Source organism: Trachurus japonicus, chromosome 5 (assembly GCF_045865225.1).
Source record: "Trachurus japonicus isolate A0001 chromosome 5, Traja_1.0".
In the NCBI taxonomy this organism is placed as follows: Eukaryota; Metazoa; Chordata; class Actinopteri; order Carangiformes; family Carangidae; genus Trachurus; species Trachurus japonicus.
The window spans coordinates 2,695,807-2,723,286 of NC_140911.1; the positions used below are offsets into that span (position 1 = coordinate 2,695,807).

The 27,480-nt window shown below is 41.9% G+C and overlaps 1 protein-coding gene across 10 annotated transcripts in view; it reads right to left on the reverse strand.

The window, feature by feature from the left end:
* LOC146986774 (inositol 1,4,5-trisphosphate-gated calcium channel ITPR1) overlaps window positions 1–27,480 on the reverse strand; it is a 117,964-nt gene that overhangs the window by 49,465 nt on the left and 41,019 nt on the right. The window contains exons 19-41 of one of the 10 annotated variants that reach the window (XM_085775583.1): window positions 27,229–27,423; window positions 26,877–27,128; window positions 26,232–26,373; window positions 25,982–26,135; window positions 25,693–25,883; window positions 25,434–25,566; window positions 25,287–25,341; window positions 24,621–24,786; window positions 23,099–23,272; window positions 22,077–22,151; window positions 21,832–21,969; window positions 21,620–21,745; window positions 20,299–20,499; window positions 19,953–20,204; window positions 18,861–18,986; window positions 18,617–18,745; window positions 17,054–17,080; window positions 16,062–16,182; window positions 14,980–15,164; window positions 11,969–12,117; window positions 11,779–11,890; window positions 10,555–10,590; window positions 1,782–1,826 (exon numbers count right to left, since the gene is read on the reverse strand). In XM_085775583.1, coding sequence (XP_085631709.1) covers window positions 1,782–1,826; window positions 10,555–10,590; window positions 11,779–11,890; window positions 11,969–12,117; window positions 14,980–15,164; window positions 16,062–16,182; window positions 17,054–17,080; window positions 18,617–18,745; window positions 18,861–18,986; window positions 19,953–20,204; window positions 20,299–20,499; window positions 21,620–21,745; window positions 21,832–21,969; window positions 22,077–22,151; window positions 23,099–23,272; window positions 24,621–24,786; window positions 25,287–25,341; window positions 25,434–25,566; window positions 25,693–25,883; window positions 25,982–26,135; window positions 26,232–26,373; window positions 26,877–27,128; window positions 27,229–27,423 — 3,184 coding nt within the window. Of the gene's footprint in view, window positions 1–1,781; window positions 1,830–10,554; window positions 10,591–11,778; window positions 11,891–11,968; window positions 12,118–14,979; window positions 15,165–16,061; window positions 16,183–17,053; window positions 17,081–18,616; window positions 18,746–18,860; window positions 18,987–19,952; window positions 20,205–20,298; window positions 20,500–21,619; window positions 21,746–21,831; window positions 21,970–22,076; window positions 22,152–23,098; window positions 23,273–24,620; window positions 24,787–25,286; window positions 25,342–25,433; window positions 25,567–25,692; window positions 25,884–25,981; window positions 26,136–26,231; window positions 26,374–26,876; window positions 27,129–27,228; window positions 27,424–27,480 lie in introns of all 10 variants that reach the window. The other 9 variants (XM_085775582.1, XM_085775585.1, XM_085775584.1 and 6 more) reach the window with 9 other exon arrangements.

A 27,480-nucleotide genomic window follows, 5' to 3' on the forward strand; every position in this document is an offset into this window, starting at 1 on the left:
AAAAATAGCTACGACGATGACGACATCGACGACCGCTGACGTCTTGTTAGAGAAGAAGAGCGTTTAATCAGCAGCTGAACAGTTGCTGCACATACACACCTGCCTGCAGAATAATGTTCTTCTCTGAGCGACGATAATTATATATCGATCAACTCCGATCAATACTGTTACTCTGGCGTGTTGATATCAGAGCCGGGCTCTTTAATAGAATCACCTGAGGCTCTGATACGTCGCTGCACGGGCCGTACAAAATAAACATAATGGAGAAAGGAGGCAGAGAAAAATGTTGCATTAAAAGTTCATCCATCCATTTTTTTTACACCGCAGCATCGTGATGAGGAGGCCGGAGCCAAACCCAGCTGACACAGGCCGACGTATAGAGATGAACGCGCCTTTTGCTGTTAGAGCTCCTAAACTATGGAACAGCCTATTGAAATAAGACAGGTTAATTCATAAACATCTTTTAAAACTTCTTCTTTAATCTTTCTTTTGAAAAGCCTCTGCAAATGTTTGATATATGATGTGTTTCATGGTTCCTGTTGTCTTTGTTGCTTTTCTTTTCTTGTTAAGCACTTTGTAACATTGTGAAGAAAAGTGCTATTTAAATAAAGATTATTATTATAATTATTATTATATACTGTATTATTATTATTATATTATAATAAGAAGAGCTTCACAGTCATATTCAGACATATGGGCAATTTAGAGACTCTAATTAACTGAGTGTTCATTGGGCTGTAGGTATATTACAGGAAGCTGGAGAACAGGCAAACTCCACTCAGGCCCAAAATGTGATTTCTTTTCTACAAACACACAGGTCCTTAGTATTTTATTTAACCTGGTGAAACTCATCGAGATCAAAATCTCTGACCGGGCCAAGAGAGCAGCAACATTTAAAGGGATAGTTCAACATTTTGGCAAATTGGCACATTGCCATAATCCCTATAGTCATAGCAGTAGGTTCGTTACCTTTAATTGTTGGTGCAAGCTATTTTTAGAACGGCGGAGCAGAGCCATGAGCTGCTCAGAGCTACGCTACGGAGGCTCATGGGATTTCTTGGTTTCCCTCATCAAACTCATCAGATACACAATCCAACAACTCCACAATGCTCTGGTGGACAAGTTGTGACCTGCACATTCACCACACTATGAGATAATAACACAACGTTACCAGACAGAGTTGTTTTAGAGGGAAATTCATGCAAAACCGCTGATGTGCGTTCCCGTTGGGGGCAGTTTTCATCTCTCTCTGTATTCACCTCTAAAACAACTCTGTCTGGTAACATTCTGTTATTATCTCATAGCGTGGTGAATGTGCAGGTCACAACTTGTCCACCAGAGCATTGTGGAGTTGTTGGATTGTGTATCTGATGAGTTTGATGAGGGAAACCAAGAAATCCCATGAGCCTCCGTAGCGTAGCTCTGAGCAGCTCACGGCTCTGCTCCACCGTTCTAAAAATAGCTTGCACCGACAATTAAAGATAACAAACCTACTGCTAAAACTATAGGGATTATGGCAATGGGCCAATTTGCCAAAATGTTGAACTATCCTCTTTAATGAAACAGCTTCAAAGCTGATTCTGATTCTAATAATGATGATAATGACTTTCGGCTGAAGGTTTAGCAGATATGTCAGAAGGGATGGTCAGGTCCTGTTTGTTATCTCAGCATGAAGGTCTGGGGTGGTATTAGTGTTATTAGTGAGCTGCCATGCTGCTGCTGCTGTTGTTGTTATTATTGTTGTTGTTGTTGTTGTTGTTGTTGTTGTGGTCAGTACCTACCCTCTTCTGGTCCTCCAACAGCTTCTCAGGCTGGTTCTGATCCAGCTGCTGGGTGCAGTGAGGAGCGCAGTGAGCACAGTGGCGTCCAACAGATACAAACACAGGGTTAGTATTCATGCAGCACAGAAAAAAGAAGAAAAAAAAAGAAAAGAGGGGCAATTGTTCAGGTTAATTATCACATCATGGAGCTATTGAGCTGTTTAAAGTGGCCATGCAAAGGTTGTGCTGTGGGTGAGCTGCCATGCATTCACTGCCATGATGGAAACACTGTGTGCACTGTGTCTGAGGTTCAGAGAGCAGAGACAGAAGACAGGAGACAGGGGACAGGTACAGTACAGTGTTGTCTATTCATACTGACAATATCTTAAAGGACAAGTCCACTATGATTTCAGCTTCCTGTTTATTGTTTATTTGCTGTTGATTTCTGCTTTTTGTCCTTTGTTTCGATTCCAAAGTTTCTCTTTTAAATAAGTCGTTACACATTTTGGGAAATGAGCTCATTTGTTTTCTTGCTGCTGTTTAAAGATTTTTTTTTTTACAGCTTTGATATATTTCAATATTCCAAATATTGGGCCTAGCACAAACAGAAACAGAGGGGGAACCACTAGCCTGACTCTGTCCAAAGGTAAAATTACCTCCAACTACCAAGATCTGTGAAAGCTCACCAGCTAACGAGTGGGCGGTTGTGCAACACACAAAGGCTACAGTATAAGGGGTTGTTGTGCAATATGTCATTCTATACGATATATGAATGGTGTGGGTTGTGCAATACCTACGTAGATATGTGTCAGCAACTCTCTCTGTGTGTGTGTGTGTGTATGAGAGCATGTGTTGTTTTCATGTTGTTTTCTGTGGAAATGCAGACGGAGAGAGTCCGACACAAATTTCCCCGCCACAGGGACGATAAAGTTTGTTAAAAAGTGTTATAAGACTCAGACAATGAGTTGTGTGGGTGTTTCTACATGTCATTTATATTCATTTGCAAAGACAACAAAGGAGAACTGCAGCGTCAGTGCAACAGGAGACACCGGTGTTAAGTACTAACTAACTACATCTACTCAGTTAAGTGCAGAGAGATCAGGTAGTCGTGTATCTGTTGGTCGACTGTGAGGAGACAGAGAGACAGAGAGACAGAGAGACAGAGAGACAGAGAGACAGAGAGACAGAGAGACAGAGAGACAGAGAGACAGAGACAGAGAACAAGACGACTTCCCAGAATGTCTGAAACTTTTCTTTCAACCTTCGAGGAAAAACAAAAAAAAACTGAAAACAACCTGAAATCACACTGGAACCGTTGTCAGTCTGAGACATGAACACGATTAAAAACACATAACAATCATCATCGTGTCGGTTTTAAATGACCTTCGTAGCTTGATGGAAAAACAGTGTTGTGTTTTGTTTACGCTCATTTAACCTGGTGCTGTTATGTGAGAAGCAGAGCGGCCTTGGAGATAGCAGAGAGAGAGAGACGGAGAGCACAGACGGCTCCGACCGAGAGGCAGCGGCTTTCGAAAACATCTTCCTTGTTGCAACATAAGAAGCAGATAACGCGGCCGGCCGTTGCTAGGCGATAGGACGCATCTCATGATGAGTACTCTGCATTGTGATTAAATAACTGATGAATAGTTTCTCTGTCGGTGGAGGGGAGCTCCGCTTCACTGCACATTGACTCTTTCTTCACCCATAATAGTTCTACTTAAGTTATACCCTATACTCTACTAGTCTTTTTCTACATCTTGTTTATTCACTACATCTACCTACCGTGTGTCTGTGTGTGTGTGTGTGTGTGTGTGTGTGCACTGCAAAAACTCAAAATCTTTACAAGAATATTTGTCTTATTTCTTGTCAAAATGTCTCATTTCTAGTCAAAACTAATCTCTTTCCACTTAAAATAAGACTCATCACCTAAAGATTAACTTGTTTTTAGATCATTTTCACTTGTTTCAAACAAATTTTCACTTGAAATAAGTAGGAAAATCTGCCAGTGAAAGCAAGTTTTTTGTGCTTGTAATAAGAAAGAAAAACTTGCTCCACCATCAGATTTTACTCATTTCAAGTGAAAATATGCTTGAAAGAAGTAAAAAGTGTCTAAAAACAAGCTACTTTTAATGTGATGAGTCTTATTTTAAGTATAATGAGATTTGTTTTGACTAGAAATAAGACAAATATTCTTGGTAAGATTTTGAGTTTTTGCAGTGTGTGTCCACCAAGGGAAGAGGAAACTGGTAAAAAAAAAATTTAAAAAGGCAGCGCTCCACTTAAAGCATTATGTAAAAAGACACACTAGGAGGGGCAGAGGATGGGGGAGGGAGGGGGGAGGAGAGGGGCGATGGGGTTAGAGTTACATAATCACCCCCAAAAGGAACCAGGCCACTAAACCAGTGACACAGAGCAGCAGCTTACAGCCGCCATCTGTCACCCAACACACACACACACACACACACACAGAGAGAGAGAGAGAGACAGAGAGAGAGAGAGAGAGAGAGAGAGAGAGAGAGAGAGAGAGAGAATAACAAACAGTGACACACTTTTACAGTTGGACATGATGTACAGTATCTATAGTGTCCATATATAGTCTGTGTCTGTGTCTGTCCCCCCAGGAGGCCGTTGTTTATAATGTAAAACGACGTGTGTGTGTGTGTGTGTTTACAGTTACATCGGTCACACGTCGGCCGTCGTGTTGAACCTGATTAAACTAGATCAGAGGTCTTCAACAGGGGGTCCGCGGAGGTGCTGCAGGGAGGTCGTGGAATTTTTGCTTGATTAGACAATGTTTTATATATTTTAGTTTCCACATTTATGTTTCAAATACGCTACTCACAAAAAGTTAGGGATATTTGACAAGAATCTCCCTATAAAAAGTTCCTGCTACAGTGATATTCTATCATGAAGCCTTTTAAGTAGAAGGATGCAATGGTAATTTCTTTATGTCCAACAAAAGCTAACAACAGTGGTGGCTATAGCACAACAAACATCTCAATGTCTCAATAAGTTGATCAGTTTGATCAAAGTGTTGTCTTGGTCTCATGATGTCACCATGGTAACATGGTGGAGAGGAGAGGGAGAGAGAAGAGGACTGTCTACAAACTGTCACTGAACCACAACATTTAGTGGTTCAATGACGACTGAACCACTAAATCAGACGGTTAATCACCTTGTTAGAGAACAGCATGTTATTCAATAAGGACTGAAACATTGAACAACTGGACATGTGCATTCAAAAGTTTAGAGAAGGTTAAATGAAGTTCACCTGTAAAGGTTATAGTGCTTTTATGGTGCATTCTGAAATTTTATCCAAAAGCCAAACATCCCTAACTTTTTGTGAGTCGTGTAAAAACGTCATTTTGAATAGCTTGTCTGCATGGTTACCATGCAGTTGACAGACATTGTTGATATTGGCATTGGTATCAGTGAAAAAGGTCTGTTTATAATTGACAGAGGGACGGCTACTCTACTGACTGTACATTGTACACGTTGAGAAAAAACATGAATAACACTAAAGGAGCCGTGACGACGTAGTAACAGAAGGAAATGAAGCAGATAAGCACTGGGAAAACTGATTATGGTGCAAAAAGCTCAAGAAAGAAAATAAACCACTCTGAAATCGGTCCTCAAGTTCTTCTCCATCTTTCAAACTCATCTCCTCCTGTGCAGATCCTGGTTTTGTTTCTGCTTTTGTCTGAGAGTCATACAGTAGCGAGGTCTTTTAATGTTACTAACGTCAGATATAATCCACAGTGTCTGTGTAGCTGCAGCTCAGTGGGAACTGGCATCCTGGATGATGCTGAAATGCTCCTGACTTGGTGATTGGACGATTGTGGTGACTGGAGCAACAGGCCAAAACACTAAATCTAAACATAAACATGGTTTCCGTGCTGCAAAAATACATTTTTTGAATGTGGATATTCTCGCTGAACTGTTGTTGTCAGTGAGATCAGTATTTCAAATTAATCTGATGACATAATGGGTGATTTTATGATAATTTGCTGTACATTTTTTTACATATACGTAGCCTAGCTCCTTTAAGACTAGTTCATGTTTTTCAGATGCAAAAAGAATTTTAAAAAATACTGATTCGTGTTTTTTCTCTCTCTCTGCTGCTGAAGGGAATATGAGAATTTCATGTGGGGGCAAAAGAGAGTGACAGAGACCGAGAAAAGAGAAAGTGTCAGACAGACGTGTGAGAGACGAAAGGGAAAGAACAGAACACATAATTTATGTATCGTTACTAGAACTCAGGATTTCTTATGTTTCTTTAAAAAAAATATGTCAGCGTCGCTTTTTGTCTCTGCGAGTGTGACTGAGCTGTTTCCACCTGAAGACGGCGACGACGATGATGATGGCGCAGTGGGGCAGAGTTCAGCAGCAGGTCAGGAGGGAGAGGGGGGAAGAAGTGGAGCAGCAGCAGCAGCAGCAGCAGCAGCATCTTCCTCCACATCGAACCACAAAGCCTGATGCTGATCAGATAGAGATGTGCAGCTAATCGCCCCCGGTCTGACCACAGACACCGCAGAGCAAACCCCTTGCTGCTGCCACATCCGCCCCGACTACAGTGCAACTCCACCAAACTGGAAACTCCCCGGGGCAAAACCAAAAAAAAAAAAAAAGAAAAGAAAAAAAAGAAAAGAAAAACCCCTGATCAGTCAAGTCTCACTCCTCTCACTTCCACAATAGAGAAATTGAAATGTGCACACACATGCACATAGAGAAATCATTCCTCTTTATGTTTAGGTGGGTTTCTTTTTTTTTTTTGAAGTGTGTAAATAAACATGTGTCTGCAGACACTGACACTGAGTCATGTTTAAAACCACCGCTGGATGACATGACATGACATGAAGACTGGGGTTTACCACTCGCCGGCCTCTGGTGTGCACACAGACAGACAGACGAGCAGCAGGAATTAAACCAAAAAGACTCTCTGCTCCGTCATCTTCACTGCAACTGACCTACTTCTTCTAATCTATACCACAGCTATAACATGAACGTCTGTCCTGAGCAGAGAGGGCAACGCACACCACTGCTGCTGCGCAGGTGGGAGGAAACTGTTGAGTAACATTAAAAAAAACACATAAATAAATAAATAAATATATATATAAATAAACACCAGATGCTGTCCTGAAAATCTAAAAAAAAATCCAGAAAGAAGAAGATTTTTTCCTCTTAATCCGTCCACTGAGAAGCTGCCAAGCGAAAAAAACAAAAAAACAAAAAAAAAAACAGGGAGGTGAAAGGGATGAAACATGACTTTTTCTTTTTTTTTTTTTTCCAACATGGACGACTTGCATAACTGCTTTGACTAGACCACACACACACACACGAGAGAGAGAGAGAGAGAGAGGGAGGGAGAGCAGGTAAAGAGGAGAGCCCTGACACTGTGTATCCTGAACTGCTCTTACATAACTGACAGGCAAAGAGCAATGAATTCTACTGATAATCACCCTGACATTTAGCAACCGGCTGCTTTGTGCACGCACTGGAGAGGAGAGGAGGTCAAAACTACACCTCCTGCTTTCCTGATTTACTATCAAAAAATTAAATAAAATAATAATAATAATAATGCCGTGCTAATTTCTGCTGCTGCTGTTTGAAACGACCGACTTCATTTGACCCACATAGGTCACGACCGACCGGCGTTTCCTGCAGAACGAGCTCCGATTCACCTGAGGCGGCGGCTTCTTCTGCTGCTGCTTCTGCTTCAGTCAAACAGAAACAGAACAAGAAGAAGAAGAAGAAGAAGAGAGTCACAGGAGCCAACCACGCACTTTCATATCACACCTACGCAAACAGTCACAGCCAACTTCATTAACTTTACACAGAGTGGGTGTGTGTTTGCATCCATATGAGAGAGGGTGTGAACTGAACTGAAGAGGGAGGAGGAGAGGGGCTATTTGCTATTTGGAGCAGCTGAGGAATTGTGTCATAGTGATTTAATGAAGCAAAGAGGAAGAGAGAGAAGATTGGTGCAGGGTGGAGGTGAGGGGGGGTAATGGGGGGAGGAGGGGGGGGTGAGAGAAACAGGTTTCAACCCAACTGACTCTTTTAGCTGCTTTTCATGAGCAGACACAGATACAACACTCAACAGGTGTGTGTAAGGCTCCTCTCTCTCTCTCTCTCATGCAAATACACTGCAAAAACTGAAAATCTTACCAAGAATATTTGTCTTATTTTTAGTCAAAATGTCATTTCTAGTCAAAACAAATCTCATTATACTTAAAATAAGACTCATCACATTAACACTTTTTAGACACTTTTTACTTCTCTCAAGCATATTTTCACTTGAAATAAGTAGAAAAATCTGATAGTGGAGCCAGTTTTTCTTCCTTATTACAAGCACAAAAAACTTCCTTTCACTGGCAGAATTTTCTACTTATTTCAAGTGAAAGTTTGATTGAAACAAGTGAAAATGATCTAAAAACAAGTTCATTTTTAGGTGATGAGTCTTATTTAAAGTGGAAAGAGTTTAGTTTTGACTAGAAATGAGACATTTTGACAAGAAATAAGACAAATATTCTTGGAAAGATTTTGAGTTTTTGCAGTGTAAATCTGCACCAACCCCCCACTCCCCCCTTTTTTTTTTAATTTTACCCTCATGCACACAACTTGCATTTACACACACATACAGTACACACAGGTAGGCACACACACAAACAGCGGCAGTGTGGGTAAACAGCTCCTCCACACACTTTTATTGGCAATTACTGCTGAAGGTCACACATCAGCAGAGCGGCTGAGTTCCAGGAAAGGAAAAGAAAAAAAAGAAAAAAGGAAAAAAAAAAGCCTGGTTCTTATGTAACGTCGGCCCGGCGCTGGCAGCGGCCCAGGAATCGTGCAGCTCGCTCACAGGGAAAAGGAGGAAAACTAGGACACAGCCTCAGTGACTGCCACAGCCCCTCACAGCCCCACACCTTCACTTCAGACCCACATGTACAACAACTACACAACACTAACACACGGCCACAGCGCCCCCCGATGGCGCCGGAGGAGGACGCAGGGGAAACACCCTAGATTAGAAGAAGACGGAAGATGAAGATGAAGAAGAAGAAGAGGAAGAAGAAGGGCGGTGGAAGTGAAACTGCCGCTTTCATAGCTTTATTAGCTTGATTTTTTATTTCTTTAATAAAACTTGCACCAACCTTTCTTATCTTATCTTCCTTTGTTAATGAGTCGGGGATTTTTTTTTTGTCATTTATATAAGTTTGGACTTGATGACCTATCTTCTCACATCTGTTACCAGTTTCCATGCTGCATGTGCACGTGCAGAAAAAACAACTGCAAAAAGTTACACTACTGTATGTCACAAGTAGACTTTTTTTCTGCATATGGTGAAATCAAACTGCTTTTATAACTTTATTATCTTGATTTTAATTTTTATATATAAAACTTGCACCAGCCTATATCGATGCTACTTGTGGCAGAACCAAGCTGTTAACTGGAACTACAGCACTTTGGTTTTCATTTTTTAATATTATTTTTTCAATCAGATTTAAATTATTACTCCTTCCGTGCATGTGCAATTCTATATAACTTTTATTTTAGCCTGTTATTATTATAATGATTCCTAAGTTAAGCAACTTGCACCAACTGAGCGATGATCATGTCTCAGATGCCAGCGCTCTACTCTGTCCCCCTCTTAACATTATTTGTCCACCTTGTCTAATATTGTTTGTCTACAGTGTTTTTCATATGTTTTTTATATATTTTTTTATTATTCTATATCTGCAGCACTTTGTGCCCAAGACAAATTTCCCCGTCGGGACATTAAGTTTATTTGATTTGATTGATTTAAAATCTTATTAGACAGTTCTTTCGTCCTTGGTATAATAAGTCTGTGCTTGATGAACGTTCAGTTTTCATGCTGCATGTGTACGTGTTGAAAAAACAACTTGATAAGAGAGATGTGAAAATAAGGACAGGAGTGAAAAAGTGTTTCTTTTATTTCTTCAGATTTACTCTACGGTAACTTTCTTTGAGAATGTATGTTTATATATGTCTCTGCTCCCTGGTGGAGAAGTTGTTGTATACTGTTTGAAAATTGTATATGTGAAATGTTAAATATTGATATGTGGAATCAATAAAAAATGTTAATTTAAAAAAAAAAAGAGAGAAAACAACTTGAAAATCTTAAATTAAAAGTTATAAAATGACTCTCTCTGGATGCGGTGGACACTTCAGGGGCCTGTACAGTACAGTTAAAGTCCAGAGCAGAGACACACATACACACACAGACACACACTGGCAGCTCGCCCAGCCACCGAGTGACTCACTCACCTTGGACGTTAAAATAAACAACTGTGTTGAGCAACATGCAGCCACAGCACACACACACACACACACACACACACACACACACACACACACACACACACACACACACACACACACACACACACACACACACACACACACACACACACACACACACACACACACACACACACACACACACACACACACACACACACACACACACACACACTATCTCTCTCTCTTTCTCACCATTTTTCAGTCGGTGGACTCTACACACTGTTTCATGGTGGATAGATAGTGCAGCAGGTGTGACAGAGACAGAACCGGCCTTTCCCTCTACTTGTTACCAGCTGCGCCTGGAGCCCCCGCTAACAACAACTACACAGCACTACACACAGCAGCTGCTATTACAGCTACACAGCAACTACTGTACTACTGTTTACGCAGACGACACAACAGACGAGATGAACGAGAGAGAGAGAGAGAGGCATGATGGAGAGAGACAAGGAGAAAAAGAGGAAACAACCTTAGGCAAATCCATCTCATCATCAAAGGCCCTGAGCTGAAAGAGAGCAGAGGTTGGAGGAGGTTTAGTTAGGAGGAGAAGCTGAAGCTGAGGTCACTGATACAGCATGACATGTTAGTTCAGTGTCTCACTCACAGCTCAGGTGAATGTGACAAGCTGAGCGCCTTCAAAATAAGAGTTCTCATGGCAGTTAAGGTGTGTGTGTGTGTGTGTGTGTGTGTGTGTGTGTGTGTGTGTGTGTGTGTGTGTATGTGTGCATGCATCTGTCTTATGTTGTTAAAAGGATAGTTCAGCATTTTGGCAAATTGGCCCATTGCCATAATCCCTATAGTCATAGCAGTACTGTAGGTTCGTTACCTTTCATTGTCGGTGCAAGCTGTTTTTAGAACGGTGGAGCAGAGCCGTGAGCTGCTCAGAGCTACGCTACGGAGGCTCATGGGATTTCTTGGTTTTCCTCATCAAACTCATCAAATACACAATCCAACAACTCCAAAACGCTCTGGTGGACAAGTTGTGACCTGCACATTCACCACGCTATGAGATAATAACACAACGTTACCACACAGAGTTGTTTTAGAGGGAAATTTAGAGACTGCTTGATGAAAAACTGTCCCTGAAGGCAACGCGCATCAGCGGTTTTGCATGAATTTCCCTCTAAAACAACTCTGTCTGGTAACGTTCTGTTATTATCTCATAGCGTGGTGAATGTGCAGGTCACAACTTGTCCACCAGAGCGTTGTGGAGTTGTTGGATTGTGTATTTGATGAGTTTGATGAGTTTGATGAGGGAAACCAAGAAATCCCATTAGCCTCCGTAGTGTAGCTCTGAGCAGCTCGCGGCTCTGCTCCGCCGTTCTAAAAACAGCTTGCACCGACAATTAAAGGTAACAAACCTCCTGCTATGACTATAGGGATTATGGCAATGGGCCAATTTGCCAAAATGTTGAATTATCCCTTTAAATGATATAAAACTACATGAAAACATCAATTTCATCAACATATAGTATATGTGGTTTTTGTGTTAAGAGTTTGCAACTTTGCTCCTTTTCTGTTCAATTCAAGCTCTTCTTCAAAATATGTGCAGAAAAAAGATTTCATTCCTACTACATCAATGCAAAAAACTTTTAAATGATCATTTCCAGCAGCTCTACTGTACTTAGAGTACACAATGCACATTATATATTCAGTGGCACCATGTTTGTGACAGTCGAGCTGCTTCTCCTACCTTCTCTCCATAGCCTCGGTCTTTTGTCATCATCTCTCGCAGCGTCTGCAGAACCTTGATGCACAGTCGCTCCTCGTTCTCCTCCAGCAGCTGCTTGGTGTGTTTGATCAGCCTGCGCACATGGACATCAGTTCAGAGGCCGACACTACACTACAGAGTTAGCAGAGATACTATATTCCCCGTTGCTTACTTGCATATGAAACCTCCGCTCTCACACTTCTTGCGGGAGTCTGTGTTTTCGGGGAAGAGCAGCTCGGGACGATGGAGCACGTCCACCAGTACGGAGAGTTCAGCCTGGACCAGGGGACGGAGACGGTCCTCCAGGGCCGACACTATGTCCTACAGCCGGGACAGAGACATGAACACTGTTAAAGGGATAGTTCAACATTTTGGCAAATTGGGCTATTGCCATAATCCCTATAGTCATAGCAGTAGGTCCGTTACCTTTAATTGTCGGTGCAAGCTATTTTTAGAACGGCAGAGCAGAGCCGCGAGCTGCTCAGAGCTACGCTACGGAGGCTCATGGGATTTCTTGGTTTCCCTCATCAAACTCATCAAATACACAATCCAACAACTCCACAACGCTCTGGTGGACAAGTTGTGACCTGCACATTCACCACGCTATGAGATAATAACAGAACGTTACCAGACAGAGTTGTTTTAGAGGGAAATTCATGCAAAACCGCTGATGCGCGTTGCCTTCAGGGACAGTTTTTCATCAAGCAGTCTCTGTATTTCCCTCTAAAACAACTCTGTCTGGTAACGTTGTGTTATTATCTCATAGAGAGCCTAAGCGGAAGCAGGAAGTAACGGCGCCATGGGACCTCAACTCTGAAAAACTCGCCATTCAAATGAATGAGACTGAAAATTTTATTTCGTGATCCGATTGAATTGCGCCATGAGAAAAAAATATGTCCTCTACCTGTTTAAAACGTCACGTTTCATGCCGAGAAATCAGCCGTTTATCATAAAACGGCAACAGAAGAATGTATTTTGTGTGAAGACCGCTCTACGGACTACAAATCTGTGTCCCACAAAAAATACGTCACCAACTGACACGGGAAAGGGCGGCAATTGGTGTGTGACGTCACCTACGCGACTTGTAGTCTTTCTGCTTACAGATTCTTCTGAATTTTATTCTACAATAGCTTTACAACAAACGGCTGATTTCTCGGGATGAAACGTGATGTTTTAAACAGGTAGAGGACATATTTTTTTCTCATGGCACAATTCAAACGGATCACGAAATAAAATTTTCCGTCCCGTTCATTTGAATGGCGAGTTTTTCAGAGTTGAGGTCCCATGGTGACCGTTACTTCCTGCTTCCGCTTAGGCTCTCTATAGCGTGGTGAATGTGCAGGTCACAACTTGTCCACCAGAGTGTTGTGGAGTTTTTGTATTGTGTATTTGATGAGTTTGATGAGGGAAACCAAGAAATCCCATGAGCCTCCGTAGCGTAGCTCTGAGCAGCCTGCTGCTCCGCTCCGCCGTTCTAAAAATAGCTTGCACCGACAATTAAAGGTAACGAACCTACTGCTATGACTATAGGGATTATGGCAATAGGCCAATTTGCCAAAATGTTGAACTATCCCTTTAAAGCTGGTGGGAATTTAAATTAGGGTACAAAAGGAAAAGAGTTCAGATGAATAAAAACATCTAGACTCAAACACCAAATTATGACAGATATGGAACTGAATTTTTTTAAAAGTAAACACTGAAATGTCATATTGATGCTTTGCTGTTGTTTCAGAGCCAAATTTCAAGCGTCAAAGTTGTTGAAACATCTCTAAGACGTTTCCACATCTTGACTTGAGACCACCTGTGGTAAATTCAGCCGATTGGACATGATTCGTAAACCTCAGGTCTCCTCACGGTTCAGAGTCCTGAGGAGGAAGTAGCTGCCTGCGTGAGCTCAGACACATGCACGCTTGTGTCATCGCTGGTTTCCTCCGGCCGTGACACGAATTGAGACCAGAGATCAGCTCGATCTTGATTTCATCAGAGCAGAGAATCGTGTTTCCCCACAGTCTGAGAGTCCTGTAGCTGCTTTTATTCAAACTTCAGCTCAGGCAGAGGTTTCCATCGAGCCATTTGATCCAGATCTGTAGCGATGATTTTCCTAAACTGTCTCCTATCTCCACACAGGATCTCTGCAGCTCCAGAGAGACCGGCTGCTTCTTGGCAGCTCCTCGGTTTAACCACATTGAAGCCTAGTTGTTCCAAACCAAACGTCTTACATTCAAGAATTATGGAGGCCTCATGTCTTGTAGCCTTCTCCAGACCAGACCAGTGCCTCAACACAGTCCTGTCTCTCCTGGCTGTAGGAGCTCATATAAACTCCTATATAAGTGTGTGCCTTTAAAAATCATGTGCAATCAGCTGAATTTACCACAAACTTCAATGGATATTTATGTAGAAAATAGATATTTTTTATAAATTTTTTTATGTTTGTAGTATATACACATGTATATTGATATGGATATTTATGTAGTATATATATATTTTATATTCATATGGATGTTTATGTAATGTACGTATATTATTATTATATTGTTCTTTCTCTTCAATGTTGTAGTCTATGTGCCTTAGTGTCTCTCTCCTATGTTTTTAGTCCATGTGTTGTCTGTTTGTCTTCCTTGTTTTAAATCCATGTGTACTGTCTACCATCAAATAGGACCACAATGGAAATAAGCCTTTGGGCTTTATTGTGTTTTTAATCCTTTTGAACACATTTCTAATATTGTTCAATAAAGTAAAAAAAAAAAAAAAATTATATATATGTATGTATATATATATATATATATATATATGTAAATGGGTGTTTGTGCATACATATTTTTAGCAATAATATGAAAATATATAAACCACTGTGTGTTAACAAGGGGTGGGGAATTTTTTACAAAAAGTGTATACTTCTTCTTACTCCTTTTTCCAACTTGTGTGTATACTATGATTTGATGATACTTTTTTTATTTTTTTTATTTTAGACACATACAAAATAAAATTCATTAATTCATTAATTCATTCAAGGTGTAGAAACATCTCAAAGATGTTCAACTGGAAAAGGCTGAGCTAAACTGAGCTAAGGTCAAAGAGTCATAGTGAAGGGTCTGAATACTTGTTGTGTAAAAGAGAGAGAGAATTAAAAAGAAAAGCATGCAGGGGTCTGAAAACTTTCTGAACGCGCTGCTCTCTCTGCACCTGCAGCCTCTCGATGATGTTCCTGTAGTCACGCGACGCCGTCACCACCGAGTCTCTGCGCGCGGCGTTACGCGCCGACAGCCTCCAGCTCATGGCTGTCTTCTGGACAATGTTGTTGGACTTCACAAACAGGTTGTTCACCTGGTTGTCCAGGTCCACTGGGATGGCTATGGCTCGGCCTTTAGCTGCCAGGAACACACACACACACACACACACACAGAAAAACTCAATTAGAGACAGGGTTTTTGAAGAAGTTGGTGTGAGTGTTAAGACTAGAGATGTCATGATAATGGATTTTTATAGAAATAATCACGGTATTACAATTATCATGATTATTATGCATTAATTAATCTCACAACATTATTAATGTGTAAAATCAAATATAGTTAAAATATACATAACTAAATATTTTAAATATATATTAAAATATGACCAATTATTAATCCTCAAGGGGAAGTGTTTGAAATATTCAAGTCATTAATTGTCATCGATACCAAATGTTTTAAGTTAATTTTAATCTTTTTTTTTTAAATTACAAATGACACGCTATCATTTAAAGCAGAAGTAAGCGATCCGGTGGTTTTGGCTAACTTCCTGTCAGCCGATGGAGTTAGCAGTCCCCGCCCTCGTCCCTACGTCACCACATTCACGCGCATCCCTTGGCTGCACACACAGAGAGGACCGCCCCTTCATGCCGTTCTCTCTCCTCATTGGATAAAGGTTGTAGGATACAAGGAAAGTTTTCTCCTCGGCTTACAGCAGAGCAGAGTGACTGACAGACCCGTGTTTCAGACCAAACACTCTATATAAGTGATTGCTGTCGGAAGATAGAACTATTTAAGACTTAAATTAACACAAACATTCCGCTTACTTCTGCTTTAAATTCCTACCAATTCCATGCTACGTTAGGTAAATGGACCGGTATTTGTGCATTTACCTTTACTTTGGCGCACATCTGCCGACACGTTCATACATACCGGTAATATTTTTTAGGAAAGTGACGGTATTTAGGAATCTTTGCGATCAACTAATTGTGAAAATAATTGTGACATCCCTAGTTAAGTTATGGACGCTGCTCTTACCGACGTCAGAGAGCACCTTTATGCAGCTTTCCACGAAGCCCTTCTGCACCGGGACGAGCCAGTTGCAGTGGTAGACTCTGAAGACGGCCTGCAGCAGCTGCACGAAGACGGGCTGCCGGGTCTGAGAGGACGAGACGAGAAGACAACATAACAGAGCGGCGTCAAGCTGGGAGCAACGTCTGGAGGCATGAATGAAAGAAAAATCTCCCGTGACTAAATGAATGAGACCCATCTGTCCTCGACAGCACCACCAGTCTGGATGCTTTACACACACACACACACACACACACACACACACACACACACACACACCTCTGGATGTCTGTGATACACCTGACAGCACCTGTTGTGAGACCAACATGCCGACTCAGTGGGGGATTTTCTACTTTTCAAAAGAGACCTATCAATCACAATTTACCCAAACCTTCCCCAGTGAAAATCTGTTTTTTTTTTACATTTATACGCTCGTCTTCGTTGGTCTGATTCATTCACAAGAAAACTAACTAAATCATTGGTATTTTCTAATATATAATAATGTTTCCAGAGTACTTATCTTGGAAAAACTCAAATACGTATAATCTCTGATCTCAAGACTTCTTGACTTTATCTTTTGTTGGATCACTGTAGATTACGCTTTTGGTGCTTTTAATCACTGGTGGTGGTGTTTAGTTTTGTGTTTCTTCTTGCTTTCATTGTGCTTCACTGTGCTTTATGTTTTTAGTGTGAATGTAAAAGGCTGCAATCTTTTTCATTTACTGTGTTTCTGCTGGCTTGGCCACAGGACACTCTTTTGTGGCAGATATTTCTCAATAAGTCAATTTCCTGGTTAAATAAAGGTAAAAAAACAAAAAAAACAAAACAAAGACAGACCCACAAGCACACACACACATCCAGCATATCAATGTGAAAAAATGTACCCAAAAAAAAGGCCCAACAAAGAATCTGCAACACCCAGCTCTGTTTTCCCTTCTGAATCAAATTGCAACAAATACCTGAAATATTTTCCCCAAGAGAGACGCCTGCAGCAAAGGATACAAGCAGTGAGGAAAATCAACATGCACAGAGCAAAAATCAAGATGCATCATGCACATACTCCTAAAAGCATTGCTATTATCATTATTATTATTACAGTCAACCCTGGAGGCAAGTGAAACGCTCTACTGTACAATGATGGAAAGCAAAGTGCTGTCGTTAGAGAGCAGTGTGAGGTAATAGTTCAGAAACGAGTCGATTGAGGAGATTATTACTGTCTGAGACTAAACGATGGGTTATAAAAGATGTTAAAGGGATAGTTCAACATTTTGGAAAATTGGCCCATTGCCATCATTACCTTTAATTGTTGGTGCAAGCTGTTTTTAGAACGGCGGAGCAGAGCCGTGAGCTGCTCAGAGCTACACTACGGAGGCTAATGGGATTTCTTGGTTTCCCTCATCAAACTCATCAAATACACAATCCAACAACTCCATAACGCTCTGGTGGACAAGTTGTGACCTGCACATTCACCACGCTATGAGATAATAACAGAACGTTAGGCAAGGCAAGGCAATTTTATTTGTATAGCCCGTTTTTACAAACAGTTTGTCTCAAAGGGCTTTACATGTCATCACAACAACATCCTCTGCCCTTAGACCCTCACATCGACTGAGGAAAAACTCCATGGAAAACCCTTTTAACGTTACCAGACAGAGTTGTTTTAGAGGTAAATACAGAGACTGCTTGCTGAAAAACTGCCCCTTAACTTAACCTTAACTTCCCTCTAAAACAACTCTGTCTGGTAACGTTCTGTTATTATCTCATAGCGTGGTGAATGTGCAGGTCACAACTTGTCCACCAGAGCGTTGTGGAGTTGTTGGATTGTGTATTTGATGAGTTTGATGAGGGAAACCAAGAAATCCCATGAGCCTCCGTAGCGTAGCTCTGAGCAGCTCACGGCTCTGCTCCGCCGTTCTAAAAATAGCTTGCACCGACAATTAAAGGTAATGTACCTACTGCTAAAACTATAGGGATTATGGCAATGGGCCAATTTGCCAAAATGTTGAACTATCCCTTTAACGGAGCATAAAAAAAACTAAAAAAAAAAGCGTTGATTTTATATTTAAAAGAAAAAAGGAACCTGTGTGTTTTCTTAGAAAGGAAGTGATACACCAGCACAACAGGATGGCAACAATCACAACTAAATCTGAACTTAGAGACGTGTGATTAGCTCAACAGCAAATACAACTCTCATTAATACACACACACACGTACACAATAGGAGGAGAGAGGGAAACAGCAACACTGATTCTATCACTGTACACGATGGTTTGACTGTGGAGTCTGGTTTTTCTATCTGGGAAAATGACACAGGCTAAAACCAGATCAGTCTGTACTTACATATTTTCTGACGGCCACCTACACGGCATGACAAGATTAACAAGATGGAAGTGACATGGAGACATCAGGGGGAGGTGAAACCCTGCTGCTGCTGCTCTTTCTCTGTCTTTCAGCTCATGCTCACAGAAAAAAAAGTCCTCTGCAGACCTCAGGCCGTGGTTGAGGCTGTGTTGTTGCCGTACCTGCAGACTCGTGCTCTGGTCGGAGAAGGGCGAGCTGAAGAAAGTCGTCACGATGCTCATGACCGTCTCTGTCACGTAGCGCTCCAGGATGGTGTCTGCATGTTTACGATCGCTCGTGTTGTTGCACACCTGGAATAAACAAACACAAAAGCATAATAAAAATTTGCTTTGCACATATTTTTTATTCTAATTTCCTGAGTGAAAGTGAAGTTATTTAAGTGATGTGATTTGTTTTCATCCTTACTCTGCAGATATCAACCAGGAAGTTCTCAAAGAGCTTCCACATGTGGTTGGAGGTGTAGATCTCCTTCATCTCCACCTCAGTGTCCACGTAGCAGTGGTTCAGGAAGTTGATGTAGGCGATCTTCACCTGCAAGGTTACAGTTAGAGTATGGTTGATGCAAAACAAAACATGGCTGCAAGGTGGGAAAAATCATCAGCTACTGTATTAAACAATGCTCAGTGAATAAAACCTTTTAACTGCACAGTAGACAGAGTGCAAAAGTAATGACGTTAAATACAGTGTCATGCCAAAGTTTGTCCCCCCCCGGTCCAAGTGTCTGTTAATGTGAACAGTTCATCAAGTGGAAGATGAAATGATCTCCAAAAGACATGAAGTTAAACATGAAACACTCTTTTTTCAATATTTTCATCAATCTCAGTGTATTATTTTAGTTTTCTACAGTTTCAGAGTGAAAAAGGGAAACAAAGCAGCAGCCTGCAAAATAATGGGAAACCCAGGAGACTTGAGCTCTCAGATAGCTTTCACCAAGGTATCAGAACTACTGTATGCAGGGGGCCCAAACTTTCCAGTTTTTTTTTGGAAATAACCCCCTTTTAATGCGCTTTTTTCACCACTTTTTTCCCCAGGGACTCTATTTTCTGGCATTGAAGGGGTTAAAAGCCTGAAATTAATTAAATCGATGGTTTAGATCAATAGAGGAGAAGTGGATAAGAATATTCATGCAAAAAAAACTGGGGAAAAAATGTAAAATATGCCTGTTTTATGCCATCAAACACGTTGGACACTTTTGTCCAATGTGGTATATGTGCCGGAAAAAAACATACAAGGCACAAAGGAAATACATATATAAGTATATAGTTTAAAATGTAAAGTGAATGTGTCATCTGTAACTTTATGTCTTTTGGAGATCATTTCATCTTCCACTTGATGAACTCTTCACATTAACAGACATTTGGACCGGGGAAGGACAAACTTTTGTATGACACTGTATAAGAGAATAAAAAGTGCAACGAGCAACGATCAGGTTTTGTTTGAAGTTGCACATCCCCAGCAGGTCTTTCTCTTTCTCTTTCTCTGTCTCTCTCCTCTCACCTCGGGGATGCAGTCCTCGTGTGTGACCACCCGCACTATGTCATCCAGAGGCAGCAGCGAGTTGCACTTGATCTCCGTGTAGACGTTCTTGCCCTCGGTGCAGACTGCCAGGAGCTCCACCAGGTGGATGTGGTACATCAGAGGACTGTTCTCGTCCATGCGGTCGCGCTCCGATCGCATCATCTGCACCAGCGTCTGGAAGGAGGCGCGGTCGTTGTAGAAGACCAAAACGTCTTCGCCGGCGTTCACAAGCTGTGAAGAAGAAAGAAACAAAAAAAATACATGATTACACCGGGACAGAATGAGCCTGAGAAGACGAGCAGAGCTGAGAGACGAGGGAGACGACCTCTGCCATGACGATGTCCTGACACTTCTTGATGAACTTGTTCTCCGCTTTGACGATGGTCTGCAGAAACTTGAGGTATTGGACGTTGCGGCCGTGCGTCTCGATGCAGTGGACAAAATGCTGCACCACGCGCTCGTTGATCTCGCTGCACAGCTGGAAGTTGTTCATGAAGATGTGCTGCATGGTGATGGCTTCCAGGATCTATAGGAGAAGCATCAGAGCAGATTGTTTGTGATTATTGGTACACTCATCTTTGGTGCACAGGCTCAGAGACAGAAAATCGCAGCATCTCAACTCTTTCTCTCTCGACAGCAAAACTGAAGCAAGGAATCTGGGTGTAATTATCGATAGCAATCTAAATTTCAAAGGTCATATCAACCTCATCATCTTTCTATCATCTCAAAAATATTTCCAAATTAAAGGGCTTTCTGTCAAAAACACGCATTATAACAAGTAGACTACAGTAGATTACTGTAATCAGGGTCTCTGCAGGTTTCACCAGCTCAAATTTAAGACTTTTAAAGACCTTTTTAAGACCATTATGGATGAAATTTAAGACCTATCATGACAAATAAAAAACGGACAAAAGAAATGCAGAGTCACAAAATTAAAAATTGATTGCAATATATAAGTTGCGTGTTAGGCTTGTTTGTAGTTTGTAGTACACTTCGGTCAACAGGCAGTGGCAACTTACTCATCCCTCACACCAGATCCAAAGAAAGGGAGGCAGCTTTTAGTGTATATGCCCCACGAAAATGGAACACTTTGTTTTGCATGAATTTCCCTCTAAAACAACTCTGTCTGGTAACGTTCTGTTATTATCTCATAGCGTGGTGAATGTGCAGGTCACAACTTGTCCACCAGAGCGTTGTGGAGTTGTTGGATTGTGTATTTAATGAGTTTGATGAGGGAAACCAAGAAATCCCATGAGCCTCCGTAGCGTAGCTCTGAGCAGCTCGCGGCTCTGCTCCGCCGTTCTAAAAATAGCTTGCACCGACAATTAAAGGTAACAAACCTACTGCTATGACTATAGAGATTATGGCAATGGGCCAATTTGCCAAAATGTTGAACTATCCCATTAAGTGTGTATGTGGTGAAGATGGCATACATATGATTGTTTACTTGCACTTGCACTCTTCAGTTGATTTCTAATTGATTTTTATATCACTGTTTTTACTGTAACTATGTATACCTGTTGTGATGAAGCATATTGAGTCTGCCTTGTGCATGAAATGCGCTTTATAAATGAAGTTGAATTGAATTGAATATTGAGTGGTGTAATCTATATCGTGACTGACAGACTGACTGACTGACTGCTCACCCCCGGGTTGAGGAACAGATTGATGTGTTTGTGCAGCAGAGCCTGGTTCTGCTGGTTTCCTGCACAGAAGTTCTGGAGGAACTGATGGGCCAGTTTCATGATGTCCTGCATCCGCAAATCTTCTCCCTGGAGGTAAAAAAAAAAAGAAGCTCATGTTGTGAAGTTTTGTCCACTTTGTGCACTGAAACCATCTCACTGGAAAGCACATATACCTTCTCATAGGGGATCTGCAGCAGCTCCAGCACCACAGCATGAGCCCCCATGTTCCTCAGAAGCCTCTGCTGCTGCTTTCTGCTTTTCCTGCCTGATAAACCTTCCTGGACACACAACCTGCTCAACCGCAGCAGGATCTGACAGCAGAAAAAAGTGTGAGAAAGCAAACAGGATGTGATCTGATCTACAATCTGCATGCATAATATGAATATGAAAGATGCAAGAAAGAGAGAGGGAGAGTTACCTCCTTCACCACTCTGTAGTTGTAACTGCTTGTACTTTCTGCTTTCTTTGGTTTGTCCGCACCCCCGGACTCTCCCTACAGAAAAAAAATCCCACACTGCATCAGAGAACAAAGTAGCTAAAATAGTTTGATTCTTTTAAAGGGATACGTCAACATTTTTTTTTTCATGTCTTGCCTCACTCCCGAGTCTATGACCAGCAGATATAGACACCATCCTTTCGACTGTGCGTGCAGTAACAAGGGAGATAGAGCCGTATCGCCCGTAATTAGCTTAGCTCAAACACTGGAAGTGTATACTGTAGGTAGTGTTAGCCTGCCTCCTACCCGAGCCGAAATCAGCAGTCAGAAGCTGATTTCATTTTATCTCTAAACTCTGTAAATATATCACTTTATCCACATTTCAAACACTTTTAGGTGAGAAAGTAGCCGTTTAGGTCAGCAGTGTGTTGCTAATTTGTCTAAATACCAGCTGTTTACAATTTTGTTCGGACGAATTCGGTGCTACTCAAGCTAGCCATTGTGACCAACACACTTCCGGTTACTTTCACAAAATAAAACACCCGTTTCCCTTTACATACAGAAAACCATGATGATGGAATTTGTGCTTTTACTTTGAAATAGGAAGCTAACCTACCCTCGATGTAGCTAGCTTGAACCAAAATAAACCGTCTTTGCTTGAACCCTCCGTTTTGACCGATCTCGTCCCGTTACCGGCATTTGACCGCTCAAGATGCCTTACCGGAGAGATTTGTCAGCTCTGAGACGAAGATCGGCCCGCCAGTTTCCGTTTAGAGTTGCTGAAGAGTTTCTCTGATGACTTTAGGTGGAGGCAGGCTAACACTACCTATACACTTCCAGCGTTTGAGCTAAGCTAATTACGGGCGATACGGCTCTATCTCCCTTGTTACTGCACGCACAGTCAAAAGGATGGTGTCTATCTGCTGGTCATGGACTTGGGAGTGAGGCAAGACATGGAAAAAAAAATGTTGGCATATCCCTTTAATGTGAAAATCTTACTGCACCTTTTTATGATCCGTCTCGATGGACAGTCCGTCCCCTGCGTCCAGGCCTTCGTCCGGTCCCTGCCTCTTGTAAACCCAGAGCTCAGACTTCTCCACGATCGAGCGCAGCTGGTCCAAGTCTGACTTTATTTGTTTGTAATTTTCCACATCTTGGCTGGTGACCAACAACTGGACCTAATAACACAACACATGCACATGTACACAGCCAGCTACTGTTTTACTATACACACACACACCTGATGAAAACTAATGCATCCTCTCCCTGTGGAGGGTTGTAATGTTCAGGTTTTTTGGCAGAAACTCTGTTTAAAAAGTAGGTGTTGATGGTGGTTTGTGGGGCTGTTGAGTTGTTTTGGCCTCATACAGACAGACATCTCAATTATTTTGTTCACACCATTGAAAGTGTCGGTATCACACGTCTCTGTGTGGCGCAATAAAATTCAACAGCATTAAAAACCTACATCCTCTCAGAATGACCACAAAGTTGAATCAACACTTCTCTATAACCGTCTGAACACACACTCAGTGTCTCAATGGGTTTTTTTTTCTCAGGGAAGTAGCTGCTGCACTCACTTTGTGCACATGATACACTGGTGGTGTGTGTGTATGTTGCAATAGCAGACAAACTGTAGTGATACCACAGTGAATGCACTTTTACCGTGCGTGTGTGAGAGAATCCAAATGTATTTTTATTGATTTAATGATTATTAATATTTAAAAGTTTGTTTTTTTTATCTCTTCGAGTGCAGTGTGTTAAAAACTACGGTGGCCCAAACGTCTCGGACAAACGCAAAAGCCACAGCACAACAAAAGTGAATGAAAATTGATTGTTTACATCAAACGAATTAAGTAAAGTAAAAGTAAAAGTAAATAGCGCAAAGTGAAATTTGCGCTAGCTAACGTTAATTGCTATGGGACCACCAGGAAGCAATGTTGTTTATTCTTTATAATTACACAATTAATACACATAGTGAGACACATAACGTTAGTTGCGTGCAAATTTCACTTCATGTTAACATTTTGTTGTACATCACCATCCCTTTTTCATTGATTACCGTTGCGCTGTGATTACGGTTGTTTCTTTCGCTCCGTAGTCACCGAAACCAAATATTGGAGTCATTTTTCATAAGTCACATCTCTTCTGAACTTTTTTGACATGGAAATGGACAAATTCCAGACAAATCAGGAGAAAATGAACTTTGTTCCAGACCTTCCTCTGTCTCAACAACACACTCTTGCGAGATTTGGTACAGATTGCCAAATAACGTTTGCGAATGTCCACGCTAAATAATTTTCATAATGCTAAATATGACTGTTAGCTGTGTACTAAATGTTATTATAAGAAAATATCTCACTTTCCTCTACCAACAACTTTTATGAATGCACACACACGTTCACAACATGAGGTTGGGCACCCTTAGGAGACAGGAAGTGCATACCATGATGTCATATCCTTTGCGCAGCTTGTATTGAGCCATCTTGTCATAGTAGAGGATCTTTGCTTATATCCTTGTACACATACCTGTTTGAACGCCTGCAGGACCTCCTGTCTCTGGCTGAAGTGCCTGAAGAGCAGGTGCAGCGCTCTTGACACCAGAGGAGGGTAGTCGTGCATGGTGAGGTGGAGCAGGACCCTGAGGAAGGTGCGACCGCCGTGATCGTCCAGGTCCAGAGGGGTATTCTCCTCACTGGGGTCACAGCGGGAAAACACACACTTAAAGGGATAGTTCAACATTTTGACAGTGGCGCATTGCCATAATCCCTATAGTCATAGCAGTAGGTTTGTTACCTTAAATTGTCGGTGCAAGCTGTTTTTAGAACGGCGGAGCAGAGCCGCAAGCTACTCAGAGCTACGCTACGGAGGCTCATGGGATTTCTTGGATTCCCTCATCAAACTCATCAAATACGAGGTAATTCGAGGTAAATTCATGCAAAACCGCTGATGCGCGTTTCCGTTGGGAGTTTTTTAGCAAGCAGTCTCCGCATTTCCCTTTAAAACAACTCTGTCTCATAACGTTCTGTTATTATCTCATAGCGTGGTGAATGTGCAGGTCACAACTTGTGGAGTTGTTGGATTGTGTATTTGATGAGTTTGCCAAAATGTCGAACTATCCCTTTAACATGAAAACTCTCTTGTATTTGTGTTTATGTTCTTTTGTGAATCAGTCTGTGTTGATATTATCATCACCTTCCACCAAATATCCCCTCCGCCTGCTCCTCGATGTGCTCGAAATCCAAAGCCCCTGGAATCAGGAAAACATTTTGTTTCATTTATTGCATCGGTCACATCATTTGTGTAAAAAAAAAAAAAAGGGGGCCACACACTAAATCTGACCTGGCATGTTGTTTGGTCCCTCCACTGCTCCAGTTACAGATAATTCACTCTGGGAGTTACTCTCATCAAACTCCCTCTTAAATATAGACAGCAGGCAGGAGATCCTGTAGTCTAGACGGACGTTCAGGATGAACTGCAGAACAAGGCAGAGACAAAAAACAAAGAAAAAACAGATTTGGAGAATATATGTAAATACAAGGTAGATGAGGAAGTGCTGCTACATGCATATACGTTGGTTCTTCTTCTTCTCGTGCTTCACCTGCAGGATCTCGATGATCTTCAGCTTGGTGTCCATCACCAGTATGTCCTGCTTCTCCGGTTCAGTCTGGGTCTTGACCGGACTTCCATTGGGACTGTTGTTGGAGGTCGTGGGAAGGAAACCTCCTCCTCTCAAGACGACCTGGGACATCAGCTCCCCGACACCGTGAATAGACCTCATCACATTACTTCCTGGAATCAGACACACGCACACACACACACACACACATGCAGATTAATGTCCATGCTGATATTTGGACCTCCACTGACCATCCTGAACGTTCTCATACCTTTACTCTCGTCTCCTTTGTCCAGTTTGTTGAAAGGGAAAATTGTGCTCACATGGACACAGTCTAGAATAGCCAGCAGGATCTTTGTTAGTCTCAACAGGTCACTGAAGTTGTAGAAACCAAAATAAATCAGGTTCCTGGCGAGATTTACCACCTGAAGGAGGAAGATCAACACATTATAATAAGTTGGTTTATTCCAAGGTCGGCCCTTTGATGTGAGTATCCGACTACAGAGAGGTCAGTATCTGACCTCGAACGTCAGTTTGTTCTTCTCTTTGTCTGCGAAGGGGAAGCTCTGACACACCACATCTCTCAGGTAGTTCTCCACAAACTCCATCGTCTGCGAGAATCGCTCCTTAATTTCATCTTTGGATGTCCCGTCGTTGTCATAGCTACAACAAAAAACAAACACAAACAATGAGAACAAAATACATAAGGGAAATATCCTACAGCAGGGGTCTCCAACCTTTTTCTCCTCTGAGAGCTACTTTTACAAAATGAAAATGATCCAAAAAAATCTGGATTATTCTGATCCCAGCAGTCAGGTGGATTCAAGGTGGATTTTAGGAACAAAATGTGATTGAGATTAAATTCAAATTGGTCAAATATCAAATGTAGTATATATTGATTTATATTTTGCATCAGATTTTTAAACCATAACAGTGATAAGAAAATAAAGTTAACTTTAGATTATTCCGCAATTGAAGAATATTTCCCCAACTACTGGATAATTTAATGAATTTTGAAATTTGAAGATTGACTTTGAAACACTGAGATAAAAGTAAAGACGGTTTACATGATCCTGATTCATCAATCCTTTGGCGATCTACTGGGGAAGCACAGCGTGTTGGAGACTTACTGTCCTACAGTGACATTTGCCCGTGTGCTCACTCACTCGTCGATAGCGATCTCCGACGGGATCTCGGACCACAGCCGGGCGTATTTGACGGGCGTGACCTGCTCCTGGGGGTCGCGGTCCACGTGCATGTGCAGCATCATGCGACAGAAGGAGGCTCGCAGGTCGTAGGGCAGGTCCTCGTCCGACATGCAGCGCAGGATCAGATCCACGTCCAGCTGGCCCGAGATCTTGTTGATGGCCAGATACTGACGGTCCAGACACATTCTGGCAAACAGGTTCAGCTGGTACCTGCAGCACACACACACACACACACACACACGGACTCAGGTGAGCTTGTTTTTTACATTCACAGCTCAGTGTTCAGTCAGATTGAGGATCTTGTTTGTACCTGTAGTAGCTGATCACCTCCTGGTCCTCCTTCTGGCCCTCCTTGGCGTCCTGGGCCAGCTCCCTGATGCTTTTACTGCGGATTTCTTTGTTGCTGTCCTTCCAGAACAACCACACTTCCTCCTCGTCCTCCTCTGACTCAATAGAGTTCTCCCCCAGCGGCGCACCCTCGATCTCAAACCGAGACAGCACCAGTCTGTGGAAAGAGTGGGAAACATTTGCAACCATTTGCAAGAAACGCTTCGTTCAGGAT